Source organism: Marmota monax, unplaced genomic scaffold (genome assembly GCF_021218885.2).
Source record: "Marmota monax isolate L192 unplaced genomic scaffold, Marmota_monax_Labrador192_F-V1.1 WCK01_AAM20220418_F8-fsc00055, whole genome shotgun sequence".
Lineage (NCBI taxonomy): Eukaryota > Metazoa > Chordata > Mammalia > Rodentia > Sciuridae > Marmota > Marmota monax.
This window is the reverse complement of record NW_026695205.1, coordinates 8,137,472-8,162,682: the sequence shown is the minus strand read 5'-3', so window position 1 is coordinate 8,162,682 and position 25,211 is coordinate 8,137,472. Positions and strand designations below refer to the sequence as shown.

The window sequence follows — 25,211 nt, the reverse complement described above, 5'->3', positions numbered from 1 at the left end:
AAATCCAAGTACCCCACATCAGCCAGGGCCAGCCTTGCAAGTAGTCTTATTAGTAATAGAAGCCTTAGGATCCTTTTCTGCAGAGTCAGTAATACAGATGCAAAAACAGGTCTAGGACAAGGAGGACAAAAAGTTATTTTAATTTTTGTCATGTTTAATTTGAGGAGATATTCATTGGATATTTGGAAATCTTAAGAAACTCAGAAAAGAAGCAAGGCTACAAGTAATACCTAAAATTTGGAATGGATCAGCAGACCACAGCTAATGGAATTCATCTGGCCTGCCATCTGTTTTCACACAACCTGAGATTAAGAATGGTTTTGGTTTTTACATTTATTTTCCTTACTTATTTTTGTGGTACTGAGGATTGAACCCATAGCATCATGCATGCAAGCTCTTTACACTGAGTTACGCATCCAGCCTGTTAAATTTTTAAATAATAGAAAAAAATTGAGAACATTTCATGACACATGAAAATTATATAAAATTTAAATTTCCATAAATAAAGTTTTATTGGAACACAGCCATGTTCATTAGTTTATAGACTGTTTATGGTTGCTTTCATGCTTAACAACAGAGTTGAGCAGCTATAGCAGAGACCTTTGGATCTGCAAATCTTAAAATATTTAAAGGAATTTGCTGATCCTAGCTCTACAAGATTATGAAATTGTATCAAGAGATCTTGCATTAGAATGAAAAATTACAGAGGGCATTACCAACTATTTATTTGGTAATGGAAATCCTGAACTTAGATTTTTTTAAAGGTAATAATCAGAAAAATTTGGTTACAAAAACATCTTATGTCTTTTAACTACAAAGCAAGAATAAAAAAGGAAAGAAATTCTATATAAGTTCAAATTTTTGTATCATAACAAGAGAATTTATGAATAATGTTGTTCTACTTTTCCTTTTATTAGAGATCTAAACATTTATTTATACTGTCCTTTCCATATCTTTATTGCAATCTTTCACTTACCTCATAAAAATCACATTAGTGATTGAGCTTTTACTATACTTTTCTCCTTTCACTTCATGCCAAGGAACGAATACAAAATTTTAAAAAACTGCTAAATTGACAACTAACATCTGACTTTTCCTTCATACTTCTATGTAAACCACACAGTAACCCTGTAGCCATATTTTTCATTAGAGTACAAACCAAACCAAAAAATTTCCAAAAACAAAAAATGAAACTAAAAGCTCTTTTAAAATGGAATGGAAAGGAAAAAATATAGAATAGCCAGAATAATTTTGAACAAGAATAACGTTGGAGGCTTCACATTGCCTGATTTCAAATATAAAGTTTCAGTAATCAAAAAAAAAAAGTTTTAGTGATAGACAGCAAAACATAACTAATTAAAAAGTTTTTTTTCAAATATTTCTTTTAATTGTACATGTATGCAATACCTTTATTTTTTTTTTTTTAATTTGTATGTAGTGCTAAGGATTGAACCCAGTGCCTCACATGCGCAAGGGGAGTACTCTACCACTGAGCTACAACCCTAGCCCCCATTAAAAAGTTTTTTAAAATGCTGGATTTCACCAATATTAAACACTCACAGGAGAATGAAAAGACATGCCACAAGAAAGGCTTGTAAAACATGTAACTGATAAGACTTATGTCCAAAATATAGAAAAAATTCCCAAAAGTTTTTAGAAAATAGGAACATAAGGAACTAAGCAGCATATATACACTCTTGTTGTTCCTTTTAAGATCATATTCTAATATGATTTATTACCTTTATGTTATATTACACTAATAATAAACTATAAAAACACAATTATATTAATATTACATAAGAAATATGATAATTCTGATATGTCAAGATTATTGTACTGTCATGTGTAATTAATTAAAACAAATTAAAAAAAAGAATGACATACAGATAAGAGAGATGCTTCAGAAAACACAAACGTGATATATAAATACACAGAGGTAAAAAACAGCATGACTTATTTGAGAGTTTGTGTTACTGAGAAAATAAGTTCTTGGGGAGCAATAAAATAATGAGTGAGAGAATTTGTAAAGTTCCATGTGATGAAAGACCTTATAAACTTTGTTTAATAATTTTCATCTTAATCTAGAGGCTATAGGGAGCTAGAAAGGAATTTCAACAAGGAAACTGCAAGAATTTTAAGGAGATCACTGTATCATTAGGATTTAGCAGTAGGAATGCAATTGGAGAAACTAGTTATAATGTCACCACAGTAATATAAACATTCTAACTTAAAAAAGTACTAGTGTGTGCGTTATTTCAGAATTTACATTGTAGTTAAGAGGTAGAATGGATAGAACTTCGAAATTAATTGAATATGAGTACTGATGTATCAGAATCAAGAAAGATTCATATTTCTGATTTATGGGTCTGAAAGACATGGCAGAAAAAAGAGAAATATGATAATTCAATTGAAACCACTAATTGAAAGATTGTTTTAAATAAACCAAACTTATTTTAAAATATATTTCTAAAATTCAAGGTCAGTATTCGTTCACATCAGAAGAAAAAAGAACACTTCAATTAAATAAATAATATAACCTCACATATAGATCAGTCATCCCCCATTCTTTTTTTAAATAAAATTGCCACCAGCTGTTACTAATTAGGCAATATTTTCTTTTGAAAAAGCAATAGCATATGTAAGTACTGTATAACAAAACACAATAAAATATCCTGATGAGTTTCTTATTAATTTTCATTTCCACTGCATACTATGGAATGTAAAGCATGGGCTGTTGGTCAATAGATGGTAAAACTCTTATATTTAACACAGCCTACTAGACATGTCTTTTTTGGTTGATGAAAAAAAACTCAAGAGCTAAATTTAGCAACTGTCTCAACATGCAATACCCTTTCAATTGTATTCCTAAAAACTACAATTTATAGTTAATTAACATTTTTATAAAATGTTCCATGCAAAGTGACAGTTTAGCAATAATCTATCAGCAAGTTGACTTCCGCCTTTAAGTGTACTCTTCTCAGTCGCTCAGGAAGCCAACATTGAAAAACTGCTTATTATTAATCTTGCTAAAAATGTCTTTAAAAACAACACAGAAGAAGACTTTAAAAAATTTGCCCAGGAGGCAAAAAAGAATATGAAACAGAGAATCTAGAAATTTGTTTCCTTAAGTAAATTAAGTATTGCCTCTAATCTTCTGATAGTTCATCTGCAAAAACAGAGGCTAAAGTCACTAAATCTAGCCATGTGAGTATGGTGCAGTTGAGTGCTAAAAATCCTGTTTCCATAAGATGCCTTTCTTCCATAATAAAAATGAAACGTATAGCATGCTTAATAAAAATCTGGCTATCAAATACTTCTCCTGACTTTGGATGAATAATTAACTGTTTGAAACCTCAGTTTTTCCTCTTCAGTAAAAATAAAATAAAATAAGGTTTGATGAGATGATTTATATCTTCCAACCTCACTAGAAAATAATTTTAATAATCATCTTGAGATCTTTTTTGATAGAATGAGCTCAGAATTGCAATACTTGGGCTGGGGATGTGGCTCAAGCGGTAGCATGCTCCCCTGGCATGCGTGCAGCCCGGGTTCGATCCTCAGCACCACATACAAAGATGTTGTATCCGCTGAAAACTAAAAAATAAATATTAAAAAATTCTCTCTCTCTTTAAAAAAAAATAAAGAAGTGCAATACTTTAATATAAATCTAATACACATAGCAGACACATGCTGATGGTAAAGAAATTTGAATTTTGAGAAACTACTAATCTAAATACTTAGATTAATCTACATTAATCTAAATACACAAATGAAAGAATGCATTTCAACTTAAAGTGAGAGGAAGCAATTGCTAAGCCACAAAACCTAACTACTTAGGAGTATATTTATCAATATGTCATCATATTCTTCTCTGATATAAGGTCAGTGAAAACAAAAAACATGTTTTTGATTAATCTCTTTAGGTATACACATTCTCAAAACAATAGAAAGTATATAATTCATCACAAGAATTATATATTAATGATAAAAACACATTCAATACATCAAGGTAAAATAAAATTTCATATATTCAACAGTCACAATTCAAGGCACTTATTGAATTTGATAAATCAGCTTCAGGCTTTCAATGAGCATGGCATGACACTTAATATAACAAAAGCAATTTCCTAGTTCTTTTTGTTTTAAGAGAAGAAAAAAGAATAGGCAGAAATACTAAATATTTAGACGGATTATTTGAAGGAAAAATGACTTTTACCAGTCACATAATGACACATAATTCTAAAAATGGTTCTCAATGGAGTTAAGGCCATTCCTAGTTATCTACTCTAAGAAAGTAATCAGAAATATAGATAAGAAATGTATATACAAATATGTACACTGAAGTGTTATTTATGATGCCTAAAATTATAAACAACTTAAGTATCTAAAAACAATGTATGGTGAACGTGTAATCTATTTTAATATAATAAGTGTCAATAATGACTTTTTAACGTTGTGGGAAAAAAGCAGGTAAGAATTTTTTTTCTATCATTAGGGCTGTGGATATATTTCAGACATAGACCTTTTGCCTGGCATGCATTAAGAAAGTGGGTTCAATCCCCAGCAACACAACCAAAAAAAAAGAAAAAAATATACCTTTATATATTTACACATTATGTATACAGAATTAGAAATAATACATGCTCAACTTGTACTTCATAAAGACAATTATATCAACACAATACAAAAAGGCAAATAGAAGCCTAATGTAATAATGCAAACAAGAAATGAAGAGAAATGAATTAAGAGGGTAGGAACTAATTCAATAGCACAGGGAACTATAAGGAAGGAATAGCTTCCAGAGATACTTAAGAAGCAAAATCAACAGGTTGTAGCTACTAATTGTAATGGTGGGTAACAAAGAAGAGATTATGCTAAACTATAATTCCACATACTAATATCAGAAATGCAGAAGGCAAAATATTTAAGGAAAAATAAGATCAGATGAACCTGAAATACAATTTTAAGTTTAAACTACTTTCTATATATTATATTTAATATGACAAGATATATTCTATATATTAGAAAATATTTTTAAACAGAAAGCTTTAATTATCTGGAATATGAAGCCATTTCAGTGAGTTATTGCTATTGAAATATTTATTCAGAATTTCAGAATTACCTTAATAAGGGTAAAAATTTTTATTTATTTTTTTAAACTTTTTAAAAAATATTTTTTAAGTTGTTGATGAACCTTTATTTTATTCATTTACTTATATGTGGTGCTGAGAATCGAGCCCAGTGCCTCACACATGCCAGGCAAATGCGCTATCACTGAGCCACAACCTCAGCCCACAAAAATGTTTATTTTTTAACCAAAATATCCTAACTTGAAATGGCTAACATAAACTATCAAGAAGGAGCTTTGTAAGTTACCATATCATTTTTATTCTCCATAAAAATGCTCAGTTTCTTTAAGAATGACACAACTAGAATAAGCAGCTCAAAATTGTCCCGATCAAGAGCCTTCACCAACATGTGAACTATATTCTTATTCCTCATCTTCAGTTCTGTTCGAGTATCCTCAGCAAGATTCAGAAGCAAATAAAGAGCAACTACAAAAGTAAAACAGATGAGAGTTAAATGCTTGGCTAAATATTTAATCAACAATTAAAAATAGGTAATATAAAAATTATAACAGATTAGTAATTGGCTCACTAGAAAAAATGTATTATTATTGAATGAGGCATAAATCTTATATAAAATATATAGATAAGATAGATAAATAACAAAGTGATATTGATATCTATTTTCTTGGAGCTTAGAGTTTAATAGTAATGAAACAGCAATTAAAGGTATTTAAGTCAGCAGATACTAAAACAAGACAGGAAAAATATTTTTAGATACATAAAAAAGAAGGTAATACATCAAAACTTCAACAATTAAGGTCTGTTTGTATTTAAGAAATTAATCCAAAATAACATAACATAATGCTTGTTTGTACCATGTAGGGATATGAAAACCGGTTTTGCATATTCAAACTGGTTTTCTATTTGTCACCATAGGGAAAGGTACATGAAATTCAGTAATATGACTATTATCCTAGATAGAATTGAGGTCAATGTCTACTAGTTCTATGTAAAATTTCTTTTAGCTCCCATAATAAAAACGCTTAGGTTCTCAAAAGGAAACTGATGATTGTTTTCTTCTAATAGTGAAAATATGTAACATAACATTTTTTCATTTTGCTTTGTTGACAGGGAGCTTCTGAGTTAAGATATAAAAGGTTCTGTCAGAATTATGTAAGTTATTCAGTAGTCTTTTTGCTCTCTTACAGTCTTGATGTTACTCATTATTTTAGTATTTCATTTAATTTGTAAACCACTTCAAATCTAACTGAGGCTGGGGTCAGAATCAAATGAGAGAATTAGAAGAAAAAGCATATGATATTTACACCAGGCTAGAAATAATGCTTGTTTGTACCAAGCATACTGAAAATCTCATAATTTATGGGGTAATAGAATCACTGGGAAAGTCTTGCCTCAATAGTGGGGAATAATTAATTTTAAACTAAAGCATGCTGCTTATGTCCAGACTAACAAAATTATTAGAACAAGGTCTAATTTTTTTCTAAGTAATTCAATTTGTGTCCTAAAAGAGATTGCAAATGTTTACAGGAATAAAAAAATTTACAACACCCAACAACCTAGATTCCACACTAACAGCCAAAGATTACCATTCATTCAAAGAAGCAGGAAAATACAACCTATTGGCATTTTTGAAAAGCCATGGAAACTGTCCTAGAATTGACAAAAACATCAGGATTATTAAATGGGAACACTCAAAGTTAAATAATTGTATTCTGGATCTTCTAAAAGTTAGGTGAAGATGTGGGAGATAAAAAAAAATTCAAACTTTCTAGCAATGAAAACTATAATGCTTGAGATTATAAACTAGATGCCATTAACCTGTAATTTAGAGCTGGAAGAAAAGATCAATAAAATTGAAGAAATAATCATAAACTATCAAAAATTAAACATATAGGAGGAAAACAGCAAAAACATAAAGAGTATGAGAGAACTATGGCAACTTCAAGTGGTCTAATAATTTTGTAATTGAAGTTCCTAAAGAAGTAGAGGAAAACTTTCAAATTTAATGAAAACTATAAACCCAGGTTCCAATAACTCACTGAACTCCAAGAAAAAGAAACACGAAGAAGATTACACCAAGGTACATTATAATCAAATTGTCTAAAACAAATGATAAAAAGAGAATCTTAAAAGCAGCCAGAGGAAAAGAAATCTTACAAAAATGGGATAACAGTAGGCATCTCATCAAAAACAATGCAAGCAAGGCAACAGTGAAGTAGAGAGAACGCAACGCCTTCAATCTAGAATTTGAAACCAAGTTAAAATATTTCAAAAAAGAATAAAGTCTTTCTTAAATGTACAAAAGATAAAGTAAATCATCATCAGTACATGTGTCCTACACAAATTTTTAAAGGCAATCCCAGAGGCAAAAATAAAATGACACCGGACAGAAATACATTATCAAAACAAAGGAATAAGATCAGTGGAAACTAGAGACATAAATACACAATATTATTTTCTTTTTTTTTTTTAATTTAGGGCTGGAGATGGACAGTATGCCTTTATTTTATTTGTTTATTTTTTTATGTGGTGCTAAGGTTCTAACTCATTGCCTGACACATGCTAGGCAAGCGCTCTGCCACTGAGATACAACCACAGCCCAAGATTATTTTCTTATGATTCAATTATCTTTAAAATAAAATTGACTATAAAATAATGCATTCTATGATTTATAATATAAATATAATAAATGTTAACAATAGAAAAAGGCAAGAAACGAAAAATGGTTCTAACAAACATAAAATAGGATAATATTACTTGACAGCAGACTTAACTAATGTAAGTTAAAGATGTATGTTCAAGATAGACAACTTATAATTAAAGATGTGTAATACAAACCTTAAAGCAATCAATAAAATTACAAAAGATTAAGAGCTAAGTCAACAATGGGGATAAAATGGAATTTTAAAAACCCTCAATCCACAAGAAAACAGATAAGGAAAAATGGAGAAATATGCACACCTATGCTTTTATGCACACGTGCACACACACACACACACACACACATCAAGACGTAACCACATGCTGTTGATAATAAGGACATGTTAGAAATGAAAATGAGGGACCAATATATACTATGCCAATACAAGTCATAAATAGGCCAGAGAGGCTATATTAATATATAAAAGAGTAAATTTCAGACCCAAGAATATTACCACTTATAATGAAGAACATCCAAAAAGATAATAAGGACAGCTTATAAGGAGTATATTACAAATATGTTTTTATGTTCTCAAGAACAGAGACTTAAAATATATGGAGTGAAAATTGATAGAACCTCAGGAGAAATAGAAAAATGCAGAACTACAATGATATTTTAGTATTACTCCCCCAATAATTAATAGAGAAGGAACAGGAAAAATCAACAAGATGTAAAGACTTAATATCACTGTTAACCAATTTTATCTGACCACCATTTATAGAAAGTTCCATCCAAAAACAATAGAATGTACAATCAAGTGCACATGCGACTTTTGCTTAAAAAAAAAAAAAATTCTAGACCATAAAGTGAGTGTTAATAAGTTTAGAAGAATGTAAGTCACACAAAGCATTTTCTCTGGTAACAATGGAATTAAATTAAATATCACCAACACAAAGAGATCTGAAAAGTCCCCAAAAACAAAATATATGTAAAGCAAACATTACTCCCTTTTGAATAAGTTATGAGTCAAAGAATAAACCAAAATGATAATTGGAAAGGATTTGGAATTGAATGAAAATGAAAACAGCACATATCAAAATGTGTGGGATGCTGTCAAAGCAGTGCTTTGAGTGATATTTACAGCTCTAAATGTCTGCATTATAGTACAAAGGTCTTAGATGAATGACCCCAGTTTCTACCTTAAAAAACAAAATAAGAGCAAATTAAACACAAAGTAAGCTGAAGAAGGGAAATAATGAAGATTAAAATAAAATTCAATAAAATAGAAAAACAAACAGAAAAATCAATGAAAATATACTAAATGGAATTAACACTTTGTAGATTACTATATGCTGCTGGTAATAAACTACACCCAAGTAATGAGCAGAACAGGATACAAAGCAAAAAGAGGCATGCACACATATATATGAATGAGCTTGGCAAAGACAGAAACCAGTTCAGTAAAGGATAGTCTTTTGAACAAACAGTGTTGAGTAACTAGAGAGTCATACACAAAAATAAAGAAATGTGATCCATTCCTCATGCCATATACAAAAACTAACTCAAAATGTATTACATACTTGACTGCAAATCCTGAAACTATAAAACTTCTAGAACAAAATAGGAGAAAAATGTTAATTTTTGGTTAGGAAAATATCTCCTAGATACAATACCAAAATCATGAACAATAAAACATTAAAAAACTTGTACTTCATAAAAATTAAAAATTCTGCTTTTCAAAGATATTATTAGGAGAATATAAAATTAAATCAAACTGAGAGAGAAAATCTTTGAATGTATCACCTGTTTGATAAAGGTTTGCATCCAAAAAACATATAAAGAAATAAAGAATCCAATTAAGAAAATAGTCAAAAGATATGAAAAGATACTTCAACAAAGATAAGGAGATGGCAGATCAGCACATATGAAGAGATGTTCAATATAATAAGGAAGGAAGTCCAAATCAAAACCACAATAAGATACCATATTCCAAATATTTAAAATTAGCTAAAATTAATATGATTGACCATATCAATCACTGACAATGTAAAACAACTGGAACTCACATAAACCACGGTGGGAAGTATATAAAGTGATGTGTGGAAAACCATTTGGCAATTTCCTATAAAGTTATACATACACCTTTAACATGATCCAGCCAAATCACCAGTTAGGTATTTAAACAAGTAAAAAAAAAATGAAATCTGTCCATACAAAGATTTGTAGATGAATGTTCACACCAGCATTGTAACTGCCAAAAATTGGATATATTCCAAATGATATCAACAAGTAAACACAAAGAAATATAATTCAAAAATAAGAGAGAATAAAATACTGATAAATCTGACAACACGGATGAATCTTTATGCTCACCAAAATAAGACAAAAAAGATATATACTATATGATTCCATTTATAAAGAATTCTAGAAAAGGTAAATTCAACCAAAGTGGGAGAAAGCAGATCAGTGATTATCTGGAAATCAGGGTGAAGGGAGAAGGAAAGAGATGATTACAAGGATACATGAAGAAACTTCAGGAGTAATGGATACGTTCTTTACCTTGTGGTCATAGTTGCACATTTACTTACATATATTAAAATTTACCAAAATGTATACTTTAAAATTATATACTTTAATGTTTATCAATTATACTTCAAAAAAGCTGTTTAAGAGAACATAAAATACTTGCATTAGTAAAATATTTGGTTAGGAACAAAGCTTAAAGTTTTACATGTTAAAAAAATCAATGTAGTGCTTTGAGAGTATGACATGTAAACAACTGGATTTGTTTAGATCTGACGCATTTCGGGTTATATACTGACATTTGTCATATGTATTATTTTCTAGACTGTTTAAAATTAACTTTGAAAATCTGGCTTTTTCTTCAATAGGTGGAGCTAAATTAAACTACTCAACTTCAAATACTTTCAGTACAGTTAAAAGTGCTAATAATTTTCAGGGACTCAAAATTTTGGGGGAGTTCACAATATTTCCATGCACAAAGTTAACAGCCATATACAAACCAGAAAATGAATGCATTCTTCAAAGATCAAGATCATTCTCACTAACCATCATAAGATTTTGCATCTCACTAATGACTGCAAAACCATGTCATTTAAATTTTACATCTCTTAATAAAGCTTAGAAATAAGGATATTTGCTATCAAACAAGAGAAATATTTTGCAAGTTTCTGCATCATTTTTCTAGGAATGCAATCAAATAATTCACTTGATTAAACAAATTAAGTTAAGAGTTTGAGGGATAAAGATTCTCATTGAAAAGGTCACACACCGAATTAAAATACACTAAGGGGCTAAACTGTGAAAAACAGTATAGTGAACTTTAAAATACTATTATTCATACTAAGGACAGAAGAACTTGAAGCATATTAAAAGTTATAGAATTTCTCATTATTCTGGTATTAGTTCACTGGTAGGACATAAATGGAACAAAACAAATTAGAGTAAGCTCTCTGTTGCTTTACCAGTTGCTTAGAAATTCATACCTCGTAGTAGCTGTTCTTGTTTTACCACAAGCCCTTGGTATTTTTTAAAAGTTTTTTCATAATCCTTTCTCAAGGTTTGATTTTCAAGGTCTTCATCAAGTAAAAACTAAGTTAAGGATCATATATATTAACCAAAGCAAAGACAACCTATTGAAAAATACCTAGAAGAATACTATTAATATTTTATATGCAACTTTAGTTATTTTCTCTAACCAACAGTTTAACTAAAATGTTGTTTTCTGCCCAATATTTGTGCTATTAACAGGACACCTTAGTCCAGTATTCAAGGTTTTCCTCAGATTCCTTTGAATCAGGAAATATTTGAATTTCACCAAATACTTGAATTCCTAGAAATTAGGTGTAAATATTTTAGGTAAGTTGCCAACTCTATAACTTTCAAATGATTATCAAGTGCTTCCATGCCAAGATTATTGCCTTGCAGAAAATGATTTAGTTACTAAGAATAGTAGATTTTACTTCAAATAGATGCCCAAAATGGATTCAAAGAATGCAGATTAAATCTAAAGCTCTATGCACCCTCTTCAGATTAGAGATGCCAAGAGAAAAACATTCCAAAGAAAAAGGTCCACTTTTTCCACAAAGGGGAGTTAAAAAATGTATGCTATTCTGTAAAATAGGAATAATGTTTTTATTTTTTAAAAGATATCAATAAAAATTGGATTAAAAGGAATGTTATGAGCATGACTTGTTAATCTATAAAACGTCACATTAGGATAGATATGAATAAGCCAGCCTTCAATCTATAAAAATTAAATTGTCTAAGAAATATGACATGTATTTTTAAATAAGAGGAGAATTGTAATGTTAAAAAGAATATTCTATATTACTTCAGTAGATAATAGTTAAAGGGATGGAAGTTATTTGGAGATGGACTTTGGTTCATTAAGTGAAGGAACATTATAATAAATAGAATTCCAAACCACATAATGGGTTAAACCAATAGGCAATAACATTGTTAAGACTACATAATTATTTTTCAAGTTAACTGTAGAAAATATTGTAATATGGTAATGTAAGTTAAAACATAATTTCTGAGGTTTGTTTCACAGGTTCTATCATTCTATAAGCTTCTCATATTTGTATTTATTAAAAACAGTATTTTGCACCAGGTATGGTAGCACATGCCTATAATCCAAGCAACTTGTAGGATGAGGCAGGGAGATTGCAAGTTCAAGGCCACCCTCAACATCTTAAAGACCCTCAGCAACTTAGTGAGACCCTATTTCAAAATAAAAAGGACTGGGGATGTGACTCCATGGTAAATTGTCTCTGGGTTTAATCCCTAGTAACAAAAAAACAAAAACAGTATTTTTGCACTTAACTAGAAAAACATAATTTAATAGAAAAACAGAACGTTAAATTAAGTTCATTACGCAATTCACATCAATTCCCATTAAAGTCTTCTTTGTATTTGAATAGAAGTACAAGAGCAACAATGGTGACCCATGCTTCAGCTGACCAATGGATCTTAGCAGACATAATGAGGCTACTTAGAGTCTCGCCTATTCAGTTATCCTGAACTACTACTGGCTTCTTCCTTCCATTTCATTAACTAATCCAAGTTCAGAAGAGGAAAAATGCTTATGTCAAACTGTATTCATTCTGATACTCTGAATCTTTATCTTAACCATCAACATACTTTTGAATGGTTTCCAAGCAATGTGATAAGTAATAATAATAATAATAATAATAATAATAAAAGAACAAAACAAAACCATCTTTATCAATAGGCAGCATAGGTCAAAATGACACTCTGAAAGGATATCAGCTTTCTTCTTCTTGGAAAGTTCTTCTTGCCAAAGCTCATGTCTTTTTAACTCATGATCAATGATGTTCATACATAGAGCTCCAATTTTATAGTGAGTTATAAGTCCATGAAACTGAGAAAAGCTTTTAAGAAGAGATTTTAGTATGTATTTAAAGGAATATATTTGATCCATGAAATTTGGTTTCAGCAAACACTGGCACAAATCATATACATTTCAATAAATGAATATGTCTCTAATATACTAGGAAGATTTGGAATTGCCAGATATATATAAAAGATTACTTTAAATATATTTTAATATACTACCCTCACCATACATTTTAAGAAGTTAAGAATCAAATAAAATTTTTATAATTAAGCACAAAAGGGGCTAGGATGTGCTCAGCAGTAGAGTGCTGGTCCAGCACGTGTGAGGCCCTGGGTTCAATACTCAGCACCACATAAAATAAATAAATAAATAAAATAAAGGTAGTGTGTCCAACTACTTCTAAAAAATAAATGTTTTTAAAAAAATAATTAAGCACAAAAATATTAACTACTTGGATAGTCTCAGAATAAATTTTCAAACTACTAATAAAGTTGATAATGTACCATACTAGACAGGTTATATTCATTGTTTGAATAAATTGTAACAGAATAAATTAATAAAATACTAGCAATTTAGTTTTACATGTTTCCTAGACAATTAATTCATCCAAATAATTTATTCTATAAATATTTATTTGCTAATTCTGGCATTTTAGAATGGAGGCAAGCAATTTTCTAGGAATTGCAAGAAATTTTTCATGATGTCTTAACAAACATTTTTCTTCAGAATATTTGTGTGTAAATGCAATGTTATTCAGCCATAAAAATAATAAAATCCTGTCATTTGTGGTGACATGGATGGAAGTGGAGGACACTACGTTAAGTGTCCAAGTTAGTACAGAAAGACAAATACTGTAACTCTTTACTCCTATTTAGAAGACAAAAAAGTTGATTTCATAGAAGCATACAGTTACATGGGAGAATAAATTCTAATGTTCTACAACATAGTGGGATGACTATATCTGACAACAATTTACAATCTATTTTATAAAGGACTAGAATGAAGAAGTTCAAAGTCTCAATACAAAGAAATGATAAAAACTTAAAGAAAAATATACTAATTGACCTGATTGGATATTATACATTGTATACAAATATCTCATCACACTCTATCCCATAAATATGTACAAAATTGATAATAAAATTGAGATTTAAAAATATATGATAAAAATGAGATACATAATATATACGTACTTGTATTTGCACATATATATGTATATATAACAAAAACATTTACTGAGCACTTACTCTGGATCAGACTTTATTAAGAATTGCAGTTCTTACTCATCTAAAACTAAAAACTATCTGAAAAGGCTACCACTATTACTATTCAAATTTTACACAAGAGGAAACTGAGGCACAATTAAGTAATCACATTCACACAGTTAATAAATAGTAGGCTTGGATTCAAATGTTAAACTCTACTGTTAAACCCTAAACCATTATACTAACCCATTGGGTGTGTGTGCTGGCATGGGTAAGTACAGACTAAATGAAGAGATAACTGAGAGCAAAACAGAAAAGGAAAGAGAGGGAACAAAAGGAAAGAGCATAGGAAAATATACAGAAAGACCCAGAGAACCTATAATCTACAAACTGACGCAGACAAATAGCAATGGAGATAGACCAGCCTTTTATTTTATAAGTTTTATACTTACCTAGAAAAGCAAAAAAAGATGTAAATTATGTTTGTAGCTAATTCAACGCTTTGCTTCCAGTCTTCTCTCAGGACTCTTGCCAACGCACCAAGGGCAGTTTCTAAAGAAAAAGGAGACATACAAAGATAATCATTTCCCTTGCCTCTAGTATAAAGGGTGACTGGTTTTAAATGTTGACTCATGAATAAATTACAAAGCTAAGCTAAAACTGGGACAAAAAAGTAAGATACTTCTTTCTAATACAGAAAGCTATTTTAAAAATTATAATATAAACTTTCACTTAAAAACTTATAATGAACAGCTTCAAGTCTATACTATAAATAAGTTAAATATGGTTTAAAGTAACATAATATTATGGTGACAATAAAATAATAAAAAGGGCCATTCATCTCTTAATTTGCATTTCCACTTGGAATCTTACTACTCTGGTACCAATTTTTTTCTAACATCTTATTTAATGTATAAGGGAAAAATTAAAATAAATCTAGAAAAAATAATAACATTTTGGTGTTAGCAGACTAACACTAGCTCCATAAAGTAAATTAATCAAATAAAATTTTACAGAAAAAATGTCTATTTCAGTATCACCTGCCAACAGCCATAAGCAAACAAATATCTTTCAAAAATTAGATCCCACATGTTAATGAGCATCTCTGCTAAATTTTTTATCTAAAGGAAAGTAAAATTAATGATTTGATAAATGAAAATTACATATATTAAGTAAATATAAAGTAATGACTTTGGTTTTACATTGCCAAAAATTGTCTTACCAATTTTTAAAAATTTTATTAAACTAAAATACTTGTATGTTTATGTCATAATCCGACTGTCTTTAATAAGTACTCAGGATCTATTGTACTTCATGGACAGAATTATCAGTATTTATTATAGTTATAAAAAGGTTCAGTTTTTTTCCCACTTTCTGGCTATTCAGATTATGAAACATAAATTAACTGTATTTATTAACAGGAATAAAAAGTGGGAACACTAAAATAGATCCATGAATACATGGGTACAGTATTTGTTTTAATCCACTTAGTGGAGGATATTTTAGACAACTAAAAAACATCCTACAATAGCATTTCACAATATTATTCACATTCACAACGTAGAACACTGAAATAATGTATATTTTAAACAAAATTATTATAATGTCAAACAAGTAGAAAAGCAGTGCATATCAATATGCAAAAAATCCCCCCAAAGTCCTACTTAATAAAGAATCTGGTAATTCCCAAAGGAATTCTATAGTCTATATTTTAATTATATTTCCACATTCTATAATGTAAATTTAGCTTTAGGTTTAGTGATTTATTTGCCTAATTTTATATCATTCTTCTCCTTTAATATAGGATGATGTCAACAAATACATAGCTACAGGAATTCAATACATGTTATCAAGAAATAGCCAAAAGAAATCATAAAGGTCAAAATGTAACCAAAAATTTATCTATAAGTTGAAAACAATTTCAATCAAAATGCCATTATGTTTTTCCACAGAATACATAAATGTATCTCAAAATTATACATTAGTCAAATGTACAACACTGACAAAGCAAGTTTTTAAGGAAAAAAAAAGGCAAATTAGAGCATTTTTCTTACATATTCTAAAACTGTAGTTAAAATATAAAACAAAAAAGCAGCAACAACAAACAGGATTAAATTGGTTTGGAACTCATCAAATAGACCATGGGAATAAATATGGGAACACTAAAATAGATCCATGAATATATGGGTATAGTATTTGGCAGATAATAACTTTTCAAGAATAAGTTTTCAAAAAGCATCAATTCCATAGAAGAATGGTAGGCATATAGTAAAAAAGACATTTTGAATACGGGGAAAGGAAAGAGCATTCACTAACTAGGTTGGAATAAGTGGCTATTCCAATATGGAAAAAAGTAAAATTACATCCCTAACTCATCATTTTTAACAAAAATGAATTTAAGGCACGTTCAGAATGGCAAACTACCTCCCAAAATCTACTCCTCCATGATCAAATGAGAAATCTGGCAAAAACTGTCAAAATCAACTTTTTTCAAAACCATGGGAATTAACTAAAAACAACTCACAGAAAAATTGGCTGAATATTGGTAAGAAGAATGAGTTTCGTGGCAATTCAACTTACCCTAATTCTATCCTTCTGTCTAGCTTTGTGTTCCTTGAAAATCAGTAGTATCACAACTACAAGAACTATAAAAGCCAGCAGAATAGCCTGGCAAGAGCTACAGGGAAGAGGAGCCTGAGGCTCCATTGCAGAGAACTATCACCAACCCACCTATCTGGATACTTGCTGAAAAACTCCATTCTTGGGGTGTATCTTAAAACTCAGGATAATTGTCAAACACTATTGTTGGTAACATAACAACGGCCTGAGGTAGCCTCATATCAGCTTTCTTTTTTAAAAAACAGGATTAACAAAAGGTTCACCAAAAAACTTAAAAAAGGAAAAATGAGAAATCAGATATTCATAGGAATTTAAAAAGCTCCAATATATCCCTGGGAATCTAGAAGGCAATGCATAGGTGCAGGGTTGTACATTTACCAGGGAAAGACCTAAAGGCCCTCATCTCTCATATCTGGCTAAACCCGAGACAAGGTGCAAAAGCAGGAAGTAAAGAAAAATTTTTAAACAACCTGCTTGAGCATTAAAGACATGCCCCAAAATACAGAGAATCCCTTAGCAAAGGCTCAGAGACTTATTGCCAAATGTTCAAGGAACTATGTCCAAACATTGGCTGGCCACTAAGCTAACTGAGGAGAAATTTCAGTGGACATACAGGCAAAGGATATTGACTTTATAAAATCAATCCACATAACTCAGTAAACAGACAAACAGCATCAATAACAACCACTAGTGATAGTGAGAATTTGATTTCCAAAGTTGTTATAATGATATTATTTCAACAGCAACAAGGCAAAGAAACAGAATAGTGTGGACCATACTCAGAAAATAAAGTATTCACAAGAAACTGTACATGAGGAAGCAAAGATGTTGAATTTATAAGACAAAGCCTTTAAGTCAGCTACTATAATTATATACGAAACACTAAAGTAAATCATGGCTGAGTAATAAAGTGTATAAAGATATAAGAATGATGTTTCACCAAAGATACAAATTATTAAAAAAAGAGCCAAATAGAAATTCTCTGGTTGAAAATAAAATAATTGAAATGACAAATTAATTAAGAAGGTCTCAACAGCAGATATGAACCAGAAAGAAAAAAGATCTGTAAAGACAGATCAACTTAGATAATTCAGTCTGAGGAAAAGAATGAAGAAAAAATAAATGGCCTCAAAGACCTAGGGAGCACCTCAAAGCTTAATAACATACATAATGGGAATCCCAAGGGCAGAGAAGAGAAAAAGGCAGAATGAATAGTTAGTAAAATAATGACCAAAACTTGATTTTTGTGGAAAAATATTAATCTGAACCTTCAAAAAGTTCAACAATCTCCAAGTAAGATAAATGCAAAGTCAACAACAACAAACACTCAATAAAGTACATCAGAGTCAAACTGGTAAGAATGAATGCAAAGAGAATGCTGAAAGTAGCAAAAGAAAAGCAATCTAGTATATACATGGAATCCTCAAAAAGATCACAGCTGACTTTCTATCAGAAACCATACACACATGTAGGCAAATGGGATAATATAAAGAGGTAAAAGAACTCCTATCAACTGAAAATTCTATATAACACAAATCTATCCTTCAAAAAACTAATAAAATTAAGTTACTATAAGGTCAACAAAAACTTAAAGAGAATTTACAACTAGCAGACCTTATCTACAAGAAATACGAAGGGAATCCCTTCAAACTGAAATGAAAGAACACTGTATAGTAACTTAAATCCACAAAAAGAAATGCATACAATGATAATTATATAATTGTGTTGATGGATTTATATAGATATGTAATTTGTATGGCTAAATAGTACAGAGGAGTAAGGAGGAAAAAGTCAGAATGGCAGCTACCAAGAATATAAACAACAATAAGAGTTGGCAAGGATGCGGGGAAAAAGGCACACTCACACTTTGCTGTGGGACTGCAAATTGGTACAGCCAATCTGGAAAGTAATATGGAGATTCCTGGGAAAACTTGGAATAGAACCATCATTTGACCCAGCTATCGCACTCCTCTGCTTATAATCAAAGGACTTAAAAACAGCATACTACAGGGACACAGCTATATCAATGGACAACTCACAATAGCTAAATTGTGGAACCAACCCAGATGGGAAACTTTGGTATATATACATAATGAAACATCACTCAGCATTAAAAAAGAATAAAATGGCATTTGCAGGTAAATGGATGGAGTTGGAGAATATAACGCTAAGTGATGAAAGCCAATCCCCCAAAACCAAAGACCAAATGTTTTCTTTGATATGAGGATGCTGACTCATAATGGGGATGGGGAGCATGGAAGGAATGTAGGAACTTTAGATAGGGCAAAGGGGAGGGAGGTGCAGGGAGGGTACAAGGGGGTAGGAATGATGGTGGAATTAGTTATACATCACTACCCTAAGTACATGTATGAAGACATGAATGGTGTGAAAATACTTTGTGTACAGTGACTTGAAAAATTGTGCTTTATATGTGTAACATGAAATGAATTGTACTCTGCCATCATGTATAACAAATTAGAATAATTTAATAAAAAAGAATTATATAGAAAATAAATAAAAAATGTTAGATTCAATTCCTAACTTATAAGTTAATTACATTAATCTTAAATAGACTAAACACTTTGATGGATAAAAATGAATAAAAAAACATAATTCAACCATATGCTACCTGAAATAGAAATACTTTAGACTCAAAGACACACATGGTGTGCAAGTAGAGGTATGGAAAAAAGATATACCATGGGAAATAGACAAGTAATAGATTGAGAAACAGACAGTAGAGAAACAGACAAGTAACAGAAAGAGAAACAGAAAAGTAATAGATTGTGAGAAAATATTCCTAAATACATTAAAAAGTATTACAGGGGCTGGGGTTTTAGAGCACTTGCCTAGTGCACAGGAGGCACTGGGTTTGATCCTCAGCACCACATTAAAAAAATAAACATATAAAATAAAGTTATTAAAAGAAGTACTAGAATTCAGAATGTAAATATTTAAGACATGAAAATCATGTGTGTGTGTGTACACATGCATGTCTATGCATGTACATAATACTTAATATATGAATATAAACTTTAGAGGTAGAATTGTTTTGCAATAATTTTTCTATTTTTAATGTTTAAATGTTTATAGAAATAAATCACCATTTAATAGTAGTTCTTCCAAGTTATCAGGATTTCTAGCAAGCTGGAGTATCAAAGCAGAACCCCGAACTTTGTCAGGAATATCTTCATATAATAATTCAATATACTCATCCATGTCATTAATGTTAGCAACTTCATCAATCTGAAACAAAATAAGAGGCAGAAAGGCTTAATAATAATGCTCAACAGATTAACTGCTAAAATACTGATATTTTGGGATCACTATACTACCCTTTATAACCAGAAACCAATTTCTAAAGACTTCATAGTAGCTATCTTCTTTTTAGATAGGGATTTTAAGCCTTTGGGTTCTAGGACTCTAAAACCGAAGTGTAACAATGAGAAAATGTGATGTATATAAACTCTGAAATTTGTCAGTAAAGTATTTTAATGTAATACAAAGTAATTTGTATCTACTATAAAAGAATAAATAATATTTCAAAACCCTGCAATAAGAATAATCTAAACACTTTTACTACTTATTTTAACAAAATAATGTTTAAAACACACAACCAATAATTTTCAGTATCAATTAAATATCAATTTTCTACCTTTCTCAGATACCTCTAAGTTCAATCATTTTTTTAAAATTCCACATCAGATTAATGTTATTATATGCATTATTAATGGTAAAAGGCAATATTTTACAAGCAGTCCTTTATTAGATCAGAATTCATACACTCTTACCTCCATTCCTTCAAAAGGAGGTGGATCTTTAGGCTTGCTTGATTTTTCTTTTTTTTCTGCAAAAAGATTTTTTTTAATGAGGAGAGTTAGGTTTTTAGGGTTTCTGGGTAATTTTATTTTCAACAGCTGAGTTTGATTCTAGCTAAACTGGGGATATTAATTGATGAAACTTATCTCTTTTCAATGTATAAAAATGCTCATCTATTATCCATCCATCTGTTCTAATGATAATATCAAGGAGAGTATAAACTAATAAATTCTATAATCCCAAAGTTATGTTGGGCAACAATTTTAATTTTCTTCTTGGTTAACTTTTTGGGTATGTGCTCAGCAAGACTTATTAACAAGAAGCACAATAGTTAATTCTAATTATCCTCTTTTTCCCTTCCTTATTCAAATTTAAGGTGGAAATAGTTGAATTAATAAGGCAAAGAAAAAGATAATAGATAATATAAAAAAACTGAGTAATGTTAAAACTAAAATAAAAACTAACAAGGGTGAAGAATAAGAAATGATAGGTCAAATTTCAAGTTAAAATAATATATAGTTATTCCCAAATAAAGAGGTATCTAAAGGTGAATTAATCAAAAACATAAATTTCATTTCTGAAAAAAAAATCTATAAAACTTTTGCAATCTGGTACAAAACCTAAGTAATACATGTTACAGTGAGTTAAATTAGAAAAATACAAAAATTTGATTCTATAATAATTAACAACTAAATATACATATAATAGAATTAGCTCATTATTTTCAGAGGATAGGAGGCATTCTAGAGTGATGAATCTCAACAGCTAAATTTTGTCTCAAACAGTGGTTTCAATTAGCAAAGAAAAAAATCCCTTAAGGTGACAAATCACATGATCAATTATTATTGCTTTGATTTAAGTCACATTTTGGAAAAAGGCTTCTGGCTTTGAAATATTGAATACCAAGTAAAATTGTTAATATTTTAAAAATAAGTATACATTAATATAGTAAAGCATTTTGTCTAAACAGAGAAAATAATGATTTTAATATTTTTGTCCATGTATGACTATACAAAATATTTTCATATTCTTTTAATTTTGGGGAGAGAAGGAGAAAATCTGATTCATCCTGAAAACTCAGTGATAAAGTTTTCACTAGTTTAAAGATGTTTTAGCAAAAATTCCTTTAGAATTATATGAATTTGCCACTTTGAAAGATCAAATTTAACTATTATTGTATAACCCACAATAAATACACACAGATCTTAAAACATTACCAGATTTGCTGTGCTCACTTTGAATTTAATTGAAGATGCCATTTCTCATCATTTATAAACATCTTAATTAGAGTACCTTTTAGATAATATTTATTTAATAAAATTTGCATTGACATTTTCTTATCTATATAACACCTCTTAATAATTAAAAAAGTATATACACTGAGTATTTACTATGTGATTGGAAGTAATCAAGTTCATAATGCCTATTTTTGCTTTTAAATAAATGTATAGCCATTCAATTCATTTGACAAATATATAGTGAGCATTTAATATGTATTAGATGGTGTATTTAGGGCTAAATAATAAAATTATATATTAGGCACAAGGCATTTTATTTGCTGGGAAATAAATAATGCTGAGAAAAAAATACTAATTTGGAAAAAGTCAAAACAAAATTTTTATTTATTTTTCTATACAACCCAGTCAAAATTTGGACACTGACATGTTATTTTAGAAGCATCATATTTTAGAACCCATCAATGTTGAAAGATATGTAAATTTAGTAAATACTGTGAAATGGTATTACTAAGCATTCAGTAATCTGAGATACTGTTCACTGAAATAAAGTTTTACTTTGTTTTCTGGATGATTATTTGAAAATGTCTTCTGTAAGAATTTTCTAGCTGTAATACCTTAATTCTATGGTTCTTTTATATGAAGGAATTGAACATACAACAATATAGGGGTTGAAGAATGAAAAAAAAAGATTATATTTCCATTAAGAAGATTTATTTATAAAAGTTACATCTTTAGGATAGTCTAAAGCACATGACATATGCTTTTTTAAAAATTTACATACTTAAATAATTCATTCAAATTATAAATTAAACATCAATTAAGAAATTTTAAAAATATTGTCTAGTTGGGATGGGAAAAATTGGTTTCTTCCTTAAATTATCTTCTTTTATTATTCTACAGTCAATCTGACAGATTCCTTTTTTATTCCTTATTTCAGTGTACTTCAGTACAAAAACAATGAAATAGGTCAGATAATTTTATGTGGAAGCAATAAAAACTGGCTTAAAGGAAAGTAATGCTTGTTTATTCTCTCATTTGCTTACTTGTTCACAGTACTAGTTTAAAAAAAAAAAAAAAAAAAACAACCTTACCCAACATTCAACTATGTGAAGTCTAAACTCTAGTCAAACAACTTTGGTTTTAAATTTAAAAATCAGGAATTCCTGGGATAGGGTTGTGGCTCAGTGGCAGAATATCTGCCTGGCTTTGTGAGGTCCTCGGTTCTATCCCCAGCACCACACACAAAAAAATAAGGAATTCTCCTACCTACCTTTTCCTGACAATGAATCACGGCGGTTCTGCAGATAGTATAACAGTTGTTCCACCTCATTGAGTTTTGAGGGATGAATGAGCTTGCATTCTTCAACCACCTTCCGAGCCAGAGAAGTTATATCTGTGTTGGCATTGAGACTCTTCAGACGAATGCTGCAAGCACATTCAAATTCTAACTCAGATATTCTAAAGTATGTGACAGATTCAATAACACTACTCTAAAATGATTTACAGATTTTAAGAGAGTCAATACGTATCTGGCCATAGAATCTCAGTAAAATAAATAAAGTCCTATATAGGAAAACTACTAAACAGGGATTTTCTTTGAGCTGGACAGGCAAAGTAAAAAAGCAACATAAATCTTCTTCTGTTGAGGCAGGACAGAACCTTCTGAGGTTCTATTTTAAAGCAGCATTTCTGATGTAAAATTCATAGTCTTAAGTCATTATTGGACTTGAGAATCCATACTGCCACAAAGAAATATATATATTTAACCTCACCCACATTTTTATTTTTTTAAGTTAGGACAAGACATAATCTTGATATTTTCAAATTCAGTTGCTCTGGTGGCAACTGAATAAAACATAGATAAAGAGAAAAAGCAAGACACATTTTAAGACCTGTATGAAGAATTCTGTGAATTCTGGAACAAATGAATAGATTTTATACTTATATTAGTATATTAAATATAATAATTAACCAGCTCCCTCTTCCTTTTAAATTTAGCCCAAGAGATCCACTGAGAGACCAATAAGAAAAGATAGTTCAAGTCTTAAGACAATTAACTAATGGATTCATGGCATGTGGGAAAACTATGAAAACATAAAATCAGGTCCAGAGTGAAGAATCAAAACTGGCAAAAAAACTATCAAGCAGTTGCTCCTATGAGAGGTTTACATTTAAAAAAAAGAATATTAAGCAAGCCTCCACTGTGTAGAATTATTTCTTGGTGAAGATGGCTAATTTTGTGGGGAGGGAGATATCAAGCTATTGGAGCAGGAGTGGACATCTCAGATAATGCTCTAAACATTATTTTTCAAACCATTATTAGATGCAGATGATCTCTCCTGAAACCAGTCCAACAAAGTGCCTTAGATACTATTCCTAGCTAACATAGACAACCCCAAATCTTGTTCGCCAGAGATTCTGCAAACCACCTAATGGTCTCTAATAAATTCCTTTTTGCTTAAATTTCCTAGAGTGGCATGTCTAAAGTTTCTAACAAAAACCCTAGTAATGGCCTGTCCTTAATCATATTTTCTTCTTCAATCTACTTAAGTTTTTGGTCCCTATTAAGTCTTATAAAGTTCTGATTATATTTTTGAATAGTTTTAGCTGCACAACAAAAGGTAGATGGCAAGGAGGGTACATTTAGAAGAAAACTCCATGGTTAACTTTAACAAAGAATTGGAAAAGCCCTGACTGTTTCAATAAATCTGATGGAGAAGACAATTTAAAAAAAAAAAAAAAATCAGACTTTTTAGAGAAGTTTCAGGTTTACAGAAAGTAGAACACTCCCATATATGCCTCCCTCATAGTTTCTAATATTTTACTATTTTTTATTATTACTCTCTTGCATCAGGTTGGTATACTTATTATAACTGATGAATCAAAATCAATACATATAATTATTAACCAAGGTCCATAGCTTATGTTAGGGTTCACTCTTTGTGTTCTATGAATTTTGATAAAAGCATGTCATATATATCAATCATAGTATCATACAGAATAGTTTTACTGCCTTGAAATGCCCTGTTCTTCATCTCTCCCTCCCCTTAATTACTGGCAATCTCTAATCTTTTTACTATATTTATAGCTTGCCTTTTCCAGAATGTCATGTAATTGGAATCATGTAGTACATATGTTTTTCAGAATGGCTTCTCTCACTTAGCAATATACAATTAGACTCCTTCATTTCCTTCATGTCTTTTCATAGTTTGATAG

General features: G+C 30.0%; 1 protein-coding gene across 4 annotated transcripts in view; it reads right to left on the bottom strand.

Moving 5' to 3' along the window:
• Positions 1–25,211, bottom strand: part of Kifap3 (kinesin associated protein 3) — a 135,667-nt gene that overhangs the window by 89,092 nt on the left and 21,364 nt on the right. For 3 of the 4 annotated variants that reach the window (XM_058574496.1, XM_046430108.2, XM_046430105.2), the window contains exons 3-9: positions 23,266–23,420; positions 20,730–20,785; positions 20,043–20,184; positions 14,772–14,871; positions 13,024–13,148; positions 11,238–11,336; positions 5,377–5,555 (exon numbers count right to left, since the gene is read on the bottom strand). In XM_058574496.1, the coding sequence (XP_058430479.1) occupies positions 5,377–5,555; positions 11,238–11,336; positions 13,024–13,148; positions 14,772–14,871; positions 20,043–20,184; positions 20,730–20,785; positions 23,266–23,420 (856 nt within the window). The remainder of the gene's footprint in view (positions 1–5,376; positions 5,556–11,237; positions 11,337–13,023; positions 13,149–14,771; positions 14,872–20,042; positions 20,185–20,729; positions 20,786–23,265; positions 23,421–25,211) is intronic. The other variant, XM_058574497.1, reaches the window with a different exon arrangement.